At 40.5% G+C, this 12,775-nt stretch overlaps 1 protein-coding gene across 13 annotated transcripts in view; it reads left to right on the top strand.

The window, feature by feature from the left end:
* The window catches only part of AGAP1 (ArfGAP with GTPase domain, ankyrin repeat and PH domain 1), a 372,200-nt gene that overhangs the window by 301,529 nt on the left and 57,896 nt on the right, over positions 1–12,775 (top strand). For 7 of the 13 annotated variants that reach the window (XM_040560956.1, XM_040560955.1, XM_040560961.1 and 4 more), the window contains one exon: positions 7,666–7,743. The exons of the other annotated variants lie outside the window; for them this stretch is intronic. In XM_040560956.1, coding sequence (XP_040416890.1) covers positions 7,666–7,743 — 78 coding nt within the window. The remainder of the gene's footprint in view (positions 1–7,665; positions 7,744–12,775) is intronic. 13 annotated transcript variants of the gene reach the window in all.

Below are 12,775 nucleotides of genomic sequence, written 5' to 3'. Positions count from 1 at the left end.
CAGCCCCCTTCCTCCAGTGTAGGTGAAAAGATCCTATTATTTCTGATAATTGATGCTGAGGGCTGTGGCGTGCCTCATTTAATCAGCACTGTTCAGCACACTCCAGGGATGTAATTCATGCACACTTTAACATCCAACATGGCTGACAAAGCTTGGACACACAACCTAACGGCTACATCATTTTTTAATCAGCTATCTGAGGACTATTTATCTAATCAACAAAGAACTCTGTCACACAGAGACCAGAGGTGACATTAGCAAGTCTGTAGTTTCTCAGTACAGCAGTGCAGGAGGATTTTTAGGGTGAGACTCTAGATATTGAGACTCCCCTAAGAAAGAAAGCATATTTCTGCTTATCATGTATAAATAGTTTGGTTTAAGAAACTTGAAGAGGGTTAATGTGGTGTTTAGGTGACTAGCGCCTTAACCATCCTTAGAGAACTTCACGGGTGTTTATTAAACAGATGTACCATCAGACGTGCACGTGGCTTATACAGTAGATGCTTTTTAGAAATAATGGTATGTGATCATAGTGGTGGTAAACATATTTAGTACAATACCTAACTAATCAAAATTAGACAGGAAAAGTAGATTCATTAACACAGAATAAATAGCATCCCTATTAAAGAAAGCAAACACAGAAGAAACTCTGTCTGCAAGGGGTTGGTCACAGATGTAAAGTTATTGCCTGAACAAATACGAAGATATGCGGTAATTGGGAGTCATTAAGCTTAATTGATTCCCAGTTACTCCGTGTCTTGACAAAAGGCTATTCCAAAGCCTAATTTTCTTCTTCATCTGCTGACATGCCTATTCTCACTTTATGATATAAACATTTAAAACATGACCAAGCTCATTTTACATACAGCATGTATGTTCAATAAGTATAATTCATCTCACAAGGTGAAATATTCAAAATTAACAGCAAATGGAGGATTGCCTATGCCTCCAGATACAGCTGGATGTCCTCCCAGAGCTTCAGCTGAAATGACAAACTGTTCCCACCATTTTATCATCAGGGCTTGCTGCAATGGGCAGAGACGTAATGTGTAATCATCTCTCACTAGTTCTAACTATCTTCTATTTGGATTCATTTTATAGAGCTCTATTACAATGGTGTTTGGCTGGTCAAAGACTTGTTCAGCCATTAAATAACATGTACAGCTTCCATTTCAGAGTATGTGCATTGCAGTCTGTGCCTTCTAAACTGCAAATTTAAAGATAAGGACATGGAAAACTGAAATAACAGAGTGGAATTGCATCTGGTAAAGCACAGTGAGTCCCTTCAGTGCCTAAGGAGTCGTGACAAGGGCTTCATGACTCCTATGCTCTGTGTGCTCTGCAGGCACACGTAGCCTCTGTCTGTTTGCCACGCTGCAGCATTTCTACACATTAAGTCGCATGTGCCCTAAGTCATGCTTGATTTAAGCAGTTAAAGCTTTCCATAGGAAACCCAGATTTTTATTGTTTTTTAAGGTCCAGGTTGTAGATCTGGGAGCTTTATGGTTCTGCAACTGGTGAAAAACAGAAGGACGAATTGGTGGGAGTAATTCATTTAAAAAATAAACAGGAAAAGCTTGTTTAGAACAAAAAGAAAAGTGTGAGTCTTGCTTATGTAAACTCTAGAAGAGGTCAAAGCCTGTGTTCTGAAAAGATGAGTTTATCAAATCACGATCAACTCCTGAAGGCATGCCCCACTAGCATTTTTAGGTAGCTAGATGCCCAGGATGTTGTTTGGTGAGCTACAAAACCCTTTTGCCTGCAGTTTGTCTCTAATTAATCACTTGTTCCCAATGTTCTTAGAAATTGCCCTTTCTAAGGGCTACTCTGGTACCCTTATGACATGAGCTGGGTGCTTCTCAACACCCTTTTGTGGCAGGGAGTTTGTCTTGCATTATTGGCAGGTGCAGCAGAGCTGGGGGAAAAATGGGTCTGTGGGCTTTGGAAATGCAGTCTGTCCCATTTCAAGGCTCTTCTGGCACAATAAAGTTGAGTTACATTTGCAGAGCAATGCATACGAGAAGTTTGCCTTGCAGCTTCCCAGTAATGGCAGTGCTTTGTTCAGCAAGGCTGTGTGACTGGTGAATCAGCGTGAGGTTTTTGAGGTGAGAATGAGGGCTATGTGCTACCCCTTTGAAATGACTTTCATATAATGTTATGTGCAGAGCAAGCAAGCCTTGACAGCTGTCGTGGGTAACGCAACCCCTGCTGACACATGGATCGCTGGTACGATAGTCCCATTTGATAGAGAGCACGTCCTTCTAAAAGTAGGTGTCAGCCCTTGTGAGTGCCAAGCAGCAGCAAGTTTCAGCGTACTGCTTTGCAGAGCTGTGCTTGGTTCCCAGATGTACACAGGGAGGATGCAGCCAGAGAAACTGCATTCTGCATTTGCTAACAGAAACTATGCAAAAGGAGCATTTTTCTATGTGGCTCAACCAAGAATTTTTTGAGCCCAGGCTTAACACTTGGCACCAGGAGGCATCCATCCTGGCCAGGGCTTCTGCAGGCTGTGAACTCTTGAGGCAAAGAGCAGGAGACACTGGACATGTCATGTCATGTCATGTCATGGACAACACCTGAAAAGGTGTTTGAAACCTGAAAAGGGTTTCCGTTTTTTTGTGTATTTGTCTTTGTTGTTTTTTTTAATCTTACAAGGGGCCATAGGTGAGGCGTGAATGAACAATGGCAAGTGTTTTGTCTTACTGGACTCACAGTGTTTAGGTGGAGACGTGGCAAGGTACTTTCTAAAAGTGAGAGCTACCACATTCACTGATGAAACACAAAACTAATATTAAAAACACCCATAAGATGCTCTTGCAACTCTTTTGAGTGAATCAGGAGGAGTGAAGGAAGGAAATGGGAGTGCTTCTGGAGAGACTGCAGGGAATGCATCCAGTCCTCCCTTCTGGATGCAGAAATGGCTGGGGATGTATCCTTCCAGAAATGCAGTTCTACCCCAACAGAACTTTGCAATTGTGCACACCATTTGTTCACCATAAAAATTATGATGAAAATTAGGATGAAGCAAAGAGGAATACAAGCGGTTTGAACTGGTATGTCTGTTTAGGTAGCATGGGGTTCTTTTACAGTACATGGAGATGATTCAACGACTGCTGACCTCTGACTACCTGGGGAGTAGTTCCTGCTATAAAAAATAAATATCTGTATGGTCCATTGTAACACTTGACACGGTTATATAGAAGCACATCATTCTTTCCTCCTTACAAATCAATACGGTAGGTTCTAGTCCCTCAAATGGTATATTTGAACTAGATGTCTGAGCGTGTATGTGCCACACGAGTGACGCATCAGATCATAGATGGTAAAATTGAGAGTAGCTTCCTTGCAAGAGCTCAAGAAATCATTTTAACCCTTCATCGTAAAACCACATGTCAGGCTCCGAGAGTCAACGCTTTCATGGTTTGTTGCTTTGTGATTTCTTCCCATGGTAACTACTGGGAGGAACTGCCGGACGATGGCTTGCACCGAGTCGAACATTGCAACAATTAAGGCGTTGTTTTGCAGGTTTGTTAAAAGCAGAGCTCAGAGCCATTGGGTGACAGATAATGACTTATTGTGCTAGTCCAGATTGAGAGTTTGGAATCACAAATTAATTTGCCTGGCAAAGGTAAGAGTTTAATCTCAGTCATCTAAATTCTGGAGTTAATGAGCTTGGTGAAGATCAGAAACTGTGCTTCCACTCTGTGCCTGCATGCTAGTTGGGATGGGGTCCTGCTTTGATTGCTGCAAGATGTTGTTTTCCTTTCAGCATTCAAGCCAGAGATCAGGGCAAGTGTCGATGCTAATAAGATTTTCTCAAAACGTTATTAAAATACATCAGTCATTCAGATTGTGGTAGTCCTGCATACTAGGCAGAATACTAGTTGCCGTTTCAGGACAAGCTAAATCAAATACTCATATCTTCTGGAAAATAGTTATCTTCATTCCAGGTATTTGTTGTTTGAGAAAAGTGTTTGTTGTTTTTTTTTTTTTAGTATCTCTAACTAGAGATGCTTCTTGGTAAGATTATTCTAAGAAAACAGACTTCCAGAAAATACTTCAACAGATCAATTCACCTTAAAGATCTTTTCTAATTAGAAAGCTTTGTTTCTGTTAAATAATGAAGTATTTTTAATAGCTTTTCATTGGAAACCAGTTCTGGCTTTCATGGTTTTCTTTATCTATGCACGCACATATACATCACCAGAGCTGGCAACCAGAGCTCACACTGAGCTAACTTAAAACTGGGGAGTGAACCCAGACTGGATGGACTGAATATTCTGGCATGTAAGTCAAAGACAGATCAGGCAAACAATGACCTCCAGTGCCTGCTGAGGCCTTGTTTGTAGGTAGCAGAAATTTATAGTCAGACTGTAATTTTGAAGGCAGTCAGGGTGGGATGGCTGGGCTAGGCCCTGGTGGTCGCACACACATCAATCACGCGGTGGAGGCTGAACTTGGCACTGTCCAACCCTGCTGCTGATCATATTCGTGAATTCTCAGAGACCGCAGAGCACCACCAGGAAGCAGACTGGAGTCTAATCAATGCTAAAGGACACACTAGGATGTATCAGGACCTCAGCTTCACTGAGAAAAAAGTCCATTTGTTTAAAAAGAAGAAAAAGGCATGACACTTAACACATTAAAATGGACTATTTCATCAATAGGTTAATAGAAAACCAGGTTGCAAGTTCACTTCCTGCTTATATGTCCGTACTTTAACATGCGATTAAAGTTTGAAAAATGAAAACAGACTGGGAAAGGGTCTTTGTATACTGGAAACGGTCTTCCTTTTCTGAGGGTGCCAAACCTCGATTTTGTCTATTTATATGTAAATTTTTTTCAGGTAAAACAAGTTTTCAGCTGGGAAATTGTGCCTTTCTAGTTGCTGGTACCTGCTGGGATTAGTTAAATATTTCTAAAACTGAAGATTTTTCATATTGAAGGATGCATACAATGAAGATATATTTAGATTTGATGAACTTTAATTTCTAAATAGATCTAACTTAATCTTCCAGATAACATTATATATTTTAATTTCAGTGATATATAGTCTAAAGGATGTCACTCAGATGAGTGACAAGAGCCAGCAATGTGCGCTTGCAGCCCAGAAAGCCGATCATGTCCTGGGCTGCACCCACACGAGCGCAGGCAGCAGGGCGAGGGAGAATTTCTCCCCTTCTGCTCTGTGAGACCCCCTCTGCAGCACCGCGCTCAGCTCCGGGCCCCAGCACCAGCAGGACGTGGGGCTGTGGGAGCGGGGCCAGGGGATGGCCAGAGGCTGGAGCACCTCTCCTACAGAGCCAGGCTGAGGGAGATGGGGGGTTCAGCCTGGGGAGGAGAAGGCTCCCGGGAGGCCTCGTAGTGGCCTTTCAATGCTTAAAGGGGATACAGGAAAGCTGGGGAGGGACTCTTTATTAAGGAATGTCGTGATAGGACAAGGGGTAATGGCTTTAAACTAAAAGGGGATAGATTTAGATTAGACTTATGGAAGAAATTCCTCATTCTGAGGGCAGTGAGGCCCTGTCCCAGGCTGTCCCGAGGAGCTGTGGGTGCCCCATCCCTGGCAGTGCCCAAGGCCAGGCTGGATGGGGCCTGCTCTGCTTGAGGGGGGACACCTGCCCATGGCAGGGGTGTCACTGGGTGGGCTTTGAGGTCCCCTCCAGTCCAAACCGTTCTGTGATTATAAGGTACCCAGTCCTCCATTTTCCCTTTCAGCATAGAGCACTAAAGCCTGCGGATCACTTTATTACAACAGGACGTCTAGCTTAACAGTCTAGGGTGCTGAGGCATTTCTCTTCAGCTGCAGTAATAACTTTTTTATAGCTGTTTTACTGTCTGTGCAGTTTGAAGTTCTTTCTCGGTGTGTACATGAGGATAGCTTTAAACAGGCAACTTTGAGATAGGGGCTGGAGAGAGAAACGTTCTCCTTTCAGTGCCTGAACACATCACCTCCTGCAAACACACGCTCTGTGCTGCTTTATGACAGGTATCCATGTGCAGCAAACAAGTGCTTGTTCCAGCCTTAGATCTTCAGCCAAAAATCAAGCTTTTTGTTAAGCATTTGAATGACTTTGTGTCACTGTTCCTTTTCTGTGGAAGCAGCTGTTCAGTCTGAGTTCCATGGGACATTAAAAAAAGTTCTCTGTTAAATTTAGAAAGAAAAATTCTTAAATGTTTTATCACCGTACTCATTATGTTGTGTGATGTTCACGATATCCTAAAGGATGAGGAGCGTCTGTGCTTAGGGGGTCTTAATCCAAATTCATCACAAGTTTCTTCATAATAAGCTGAATCAGAGTGGTAGAATGTTCGGTTTTAAAGCATCATAGAAATTAATCATAATTAATAACACTCTAACCAATACTGTCCTTTTTAGAAGTCTCACACCTGAGCTCAAGCTTTCCACTGTCTGTAGGCACTAGGTCTGTGTGACCTGCTGAGAAAAGTCATAGAAGGAGGTCTTGATGCTCTTCCATTTCTCACTGACCACAGTGATCTCATCCCTGATCCTGTACAACACATTTTACAAAACTATTACAGGCCAGGCAGTGTTGCGTTATTATTTCTTGAGTGGGTGACCTGATGAGGTGGTTGAAAAGCTTGTAGAGATACCACTTTCAGTAGATACGCCATTCCCTCCTTGTCCATGGGTAGAGGAGAGGGGACGTTTCTATTATTTCAGCTTAAGTCACTGTTACAGGCCAGCGGTACCGTGGTGTTCTTGGATGTTTCATACAGTTCCTGTCTGATGAAACTGAGTCTAAGCATGTTGTTGATTGAATGCGCTTCTCATGCTGTGAATTCACTTTCAAGGCGAAACATGTAGATTTTAAAGAACATAAAAATTTAGTCTCTCTTAATGAGCACAGGAATTGAGTGCTTTTGAGCAATATTTCCTGCTAATTGTAAAAACAGCAGCTGGGATCTCAGAAAATCTAAAAAATTGTGGATTCTCATAAAGCGATGGTGGTGTTCGTAATATAAAAAATATAAATATATACATTCGTAATTTCCAATTAAAACTTCTGTTTTGCAGTGATTTGCTAGGGGCAGGGGGAGCACAAACATAATTTACACAGCATCAATGTCTACTTGACAGTCTTCAAAATAATTAAGTAATGCCTGTAAGCTCAATCCTGCAAATAACATTCATTCTTGTTTTGATGATTTAAGCCCATTACATCATCACCTCAACTTTTAAAGGTGTTATAACTACAGGCATCAAGTGATTAATATAGGCTTTTGGAGGAAAAGAACTCGTCTAGCCGAGTTTTGGTATTAAATAGCATTTTACAGTGGTTGTTTTGACTAGTCTGCTATCCTCTGTACAAATATGTTGTGCATTTTTAGTTCTACTGGTCTGGTTTTGTCTGTTCTAATAGCAGATCCATCTAGTCTTGCCAAACCTTGTCATGTTTCAGAGTTTTAAAAAACATTTCCAATAAGGAAGAGGCTTTTCATATTGTTTGTGGATCTGAGAGGCTGTATAGTCCTGTGTGCATTTTCTGTGTGTAACTCTTCACATGTAACAGGCTTGTGCTTGTATTTTACTTCACATGCTATTTTGATGTTTCTTTTTTCCCCCCTCCTCATTTTTTTTCTTTTCTTTATTTTTATTCTATTCTCTTTTTTTTCTCTTCCCTTTCTGCTCTCTGGATGCAGCCAAACGCAAAGCTTGGAAACTAAACCGTGTTGGTAGCCTGCGAAATATATACAGCAGCAGCAGCACCAACACTGAAGGTAACAAAACAACACGTTTTAGATGAACACCTCCTCTCTACCCCTTTTTTAACCCACTTTTCCGAAAATTGTCCTCGTTCTGTCTCTCGCTTACCAAATGCAGGAATGGAAATCAAATTTGCCCAAAGCATGCGTGCTTTCATCTTGTGTTTGCAGAGTCATTCCAGTGGTCTTTTCATCTTTTTGTTTGTGCATTTTATTTTACCATTCATGTTCCTTTCAGCTTACTTAAATTTTGACCTTTCCCTCTAGTCGTGGAGTGGTGATGTTTAAATTACTTCAAGAACCCATTTTCTTCTTTTATTTATTTATTTTTTTATATTCCCTTTATACATGTGGGCACTCAATGTAATATTTCCCAAGTTATTACAGTTTTTAAAAGTGTTAGTATCAGGTGTAATGATCTGTAGCCAAATACAATAGTGTGCCGTGACATTTAAGTAACAGTCTTAATTTGTTTTGTGAAAGCGTTCTCCATAATGCTCTTTGCAGCTCTAATCCAAAGGCGAGACAGTGCCGGGTCATTTGCATGTGCTACTCTTGCTTGTAAATTCTGTATATTGTTGTATTTCTAAAGGTCATCTGGTGCCAAAGTTCACAAATTGACTTACATTGCTTTTTTTTTCACCGAAGACAGCCGTCATGGCTTTTGTATAATAGCACATTGAATTTTTTTTCCCCTCCACCTTCATTTGAACAACACAATTATAAACTTCCTTCTTTTTTTATTATTACAAATGTCAAAGGTCAGAATTACTTGGAAGCCAGGAGAGGAGAAAAAACCTCTGCCACCATCTCCAGCGGCATGCAAGAGGGATAGTGTAAGAAATATGGAATGCAAAATAGGTCACAACTCAGTAATCTCAATATAATGGGGGGGGGATTTTTTTCACTTAAGTGCAAACCAAATGGGTCAAGTAATCGCAAGCGCATGCCCTAACACTAATTGACTTATTTTGGAATGATTATAACTGTAATATTTTTCTTAATGTCACTGTTTTCTGGGCTGTTGATTTTAGTGATTGCCAAGCAGTGGCATTAAATCTCTTGTAAATTTTAAATTGCATGCTATTTCTGTAAACAAGTCCCTCTGTTCACATCCTGATCATTAACCTTTGGTGATTTATATCACCGTCCTTTTTTTGCACAATTACTGCTGTATTGCTGTTGGATGCCATGCTCTCACTGCCAAATAAAGTATATGTGGGAAACAAAAGTGTAATTTTCCTGCAGCTTGTTAAGGAGGCTTTTTTAATTGTAATTTTGTTTTATTTCTCATTGTAAATGTAAAATTATTACCTTTCAGAGCAACAGTTGCAAAATTCTGCCTATTTTGATCATTTTGATGTCTTTTCAAGTGCAAAATATGAAATGAGAGAAAGTGATTATTGGACATAAATGTTTTCTTTTTCCATTTAATAGGAAACTAAGTAGATACATTTTAATAATATTTAATTTTGTATGTACGTGCTGGTTTTTATATTTTCTGTTAATCAGTGCACAGACATGTTTGTTACAGGTATGCTCATGGAGGAGCTGGTGATTTTATACCTACTTGTTATTAAATTGTAGCAGTGAAACAAGTGTAAAGAATTCCCTTGTGTCTTACAGATGAAGATTTTGGGGTTTAGGGCCTGTCTAGTTTAAAAAATCCCTTACTTCACTCATCAGACTAGCTATTGAAGGCACACTGAATAAGCTTATGGGAATGTGTTCCTGATAGCTATATGGTCCAAAGAGTTTTGAGAGATGTCATCAAACGAAATTCTGAAATTAAACAAATACATCTTTTTTTTGGAAGTATAATCCCTGCTAAAAACTGAAGATCCACTGTTCTCCATAGTTTTGCATCTCTGAGCTTGTATGTTTAACCTCAGTGTGATAGCGGGAGTTGTGAGACTGGCAAATGTAGAGTTAATGAGCAGTGTAAGTATTAAAAGCCACATGTTTAGATAATTATGCCTTCAAAAAAGAAAATGTTGATAGGAAATGACAGTCCAGAATAACAAATCTGCTTTAGTCTTTAGCACATGCTTGCTCAATTGCACTTACACATTTTTACAGTACAAAAATATTCTCATCATGTACAATTCTCATTTTTAAAAGCTTGATCCAGAAAGCAGCTTCTCAGCTAGCTTTTAATTCCAATCCCATTATTTAGGGATTCTGTACGCTTCCATGTAGCAAAATCTCCAATTAAGATGGGGAAAGCAAAGATCTGCGCACCGCAACTCAGATGCTGCAAAGGTTTCATCGATGCTTAGCAGCAGCGAGTGTCTGCGTGGTCCTCGGCGTGGTGTGTTGGTCACTGGTGCCTGGTGCTTGCACGAGGTCACCTTTTGGTACACGCCGTGCAAAGCTGAGAGTCTTCCCTGAATGTGGCTCCTCTCCGCTATTTGATGCCAAAACCAATGCATTTCTGTCCTGTCTGTCCTGGCCGGATTTTCACAAAGGTGACTGTCTGGGTGTAGGATTCACAGCTGGACAACTCTAACTTCTGAGGGCAGAAAAAAGTGGGCACTGTACTGCTATGTCCTTTGCTGTTCCTTCATCACTTTCGTACTGGTGTTATTAAGAAAGATTATTTCTTAGATTAAAGAAAGTAAAATTTCTTGCAATTGTAGAGTTTGACTAAAACTGCTCATTTTCAGTTTGTTTTTTTTTTTCATAGGGAGTCACTGACAAGTGAAAAGGTCCCACCTGCTCCTTATTGCAGGCAGCCAGGATTTAAGCAACCCTTTGATTTTCTAGGGGGAAAGCATGTTATAGCATGTCATGCTTAAAACAGACCCTGCTCGATTTCACTCTTCTGAAGCTGGGGTCTGTTGTACCTGCTCTCAGAGCAGTATTGTTAAAACATGGAATTATTTTTCCTGTAGCAACATATTTTGCACCACCATGTAAAGAAGTAGCTTTATGAAATTTAATGACTGTGCTCTGCGTGCTATGGTTAAACATTCAAAAAGATACTAAATCCTCATTTTTCCATTCTTTATGGTTACATGTGATATGTTAAGCCGTGCTGCATCGGAGTTGCCAGGATCTCATGGAAAACTTGTCTTCTGCATGTTCATTAACTCCCAAACTACCTTTTGTTGAAAAGGTTGCAGTGCTGTTGCTGCCGTGATGCTGTGCCAATGCAGAAAGTTAGCTTTTGCTCAACCATAGCAGATGCAGGGGGAGGCTGTTCAGAACACCGAAGATAAACTCTACCCAATCGACAATTTAAAAAGTAAGCTTCAGGCTTGGAATGTGTTGGGGAACACCTAGTGCAAGTATAGACTTAGGTACCCTATGAACTGAATTTAAGAATGACTTCATGGATTTCTTCAAATCGTGTTGTCTTAAAGCAAGTGTGTATGGTGGGGGGGCTGAGCGCCTTGAGCTAGAAACAAGCCTTTCATCATCAGTTTGTCATTTACGGGTAGTGATATAAAACAGTACCACTGAAAAATTCTTCCAGTGGAATGCAACCTTTATCAAGAGCTGTGGGCAACTGATAGCAGAGCTATATTGTCCTGATAGGGTTGATTTTCAAAACTAATTAGATTTAGACACTGGGTTTGGAAAGGGGAGAGAAGTGTTAGCGTAGTCATGCCCAGTGGGACATGGCACAAATATTTCCTTAATTGATGCTGATAATAAACATGCTTATCTTCCAAGTTACAGGGATAATTTACACCAAGTGGCAAAATGTAGCGATAGTTATCGTTATATAGTACATAAATAGCATGCACCTTTGTCGTAAACAAATTGTATATTGTAAACATCCAGTGTTGATTGCTAGGGCACCTCAGCAGTTTTTCATTATCATCCTTTTGAAAAGATTGAGGGTTATTAAGGAAGGATGCTTGAGTGGAAGTGGTTTTTGAGAGATAAAGGGGGATGTGATAAAAAGGGAGTTTAAATAGGTCTCAGCGTTACTTCAGGCAGGCTTGAATAGGTTTGAAGTTGTAACCTCAACTCTAGAAGATGCTTTATGGGTGTTTGAAATATGCCATTGAATCTCTTGGTTCTACACTTGCTGTTTCTGGAAAATATACCCTGTGCCAGTGGCATCGTCCACCAGACGTGCACAGTCAGTTGCTATTAATTTACCCAGGTAGCATTAGCACCAGGATCCTCTAATGGCAGCTACATTGTGCAAAGATGCAAATGCACGATTTAGCATCTAAGGTAAGAGGCTGGTTGTAAACCACTGACTTGGAAGTTAGAAATCCAGTTTTATTTCTGACTCTGTACAAATATTCATGTGGGCCTATGAAAAATGCCTTAATCTTGGTAAGTCTTCATTTTATACCCTTTGAAAAGTAACAATACTGGGTTTTTTAAAAGCAAACATTGGGGATGGGTGTGATTTCTGATTGTAGAGTGCCTGGCACTCTAAGGGGGCCTTATCTTCCACTGACGTGAAGCTGTGCTTGTGGTTATCCACCACTGGTGCAAGGTGTCAGTAGCTATTTGTGCAGTTCTTAATGTTGAGAGTAAAAGATCTGAGAAGTGGAAACTGCAAACAAAATTATATAAGCACATTGTTTAGAGCAGCTCTTACTGGGATACCAAGATGTGTGTTTTCCCTGCATTTTAGTAGACTTAATTGAGCTCTCTGGAACAAGTCATAGACTAATTGTATCCTGTAGTTATTTTCAGTGTAGTTTGCTATATCTGATCTCTGTTACGTACAATGAACACTGGCATTGGTGTGGGAATGCAGCGAGACCATGCCTAACTGTTTGTTTTCCCTTGCACAGCGCTTATAAGGAATTGTGCATCGTTCTCCATAAGTGGGTGGGCTGTAGCAATGTGTGTTGTTTGGCAGGGGAAAATACACGTGAAGTTCTGTTGAATGAAGTAAACTTACTACGAAAAGATAATGGTGAAATCAGTATGTGCAGCATCAACCGTGGTACCGTGTGGTTCCTTCAAAGTGGTGGTACTAATGGTTTCCATGCCACTATATGCAATGCAATCTAGTTTTCCTAAAACTCACTGGTTGCACATCCACTGCTCCTCTAGTAAAATCCAAAAAAGT

This window comes from Cygnus olor, chromosome 6 (assembly GCF_009769625.2).
Source record: "Cygnus olor isolate bCygOlo1 chromosome 6, bCygOlo1.pri.v2, whole genome shotgun sequence".
NCBI classification, from domain to species: Eukaryota; Metazoa; Chordata; class Aves; order Anseriformes; family Anatidae; genus Cygnus; species Cygnus olor.
The sequence above is the reverse complement of the archived record's forward strand: the minus strand, read 5'-3'. Positions and strand labels throughout refer to the sequence as shown.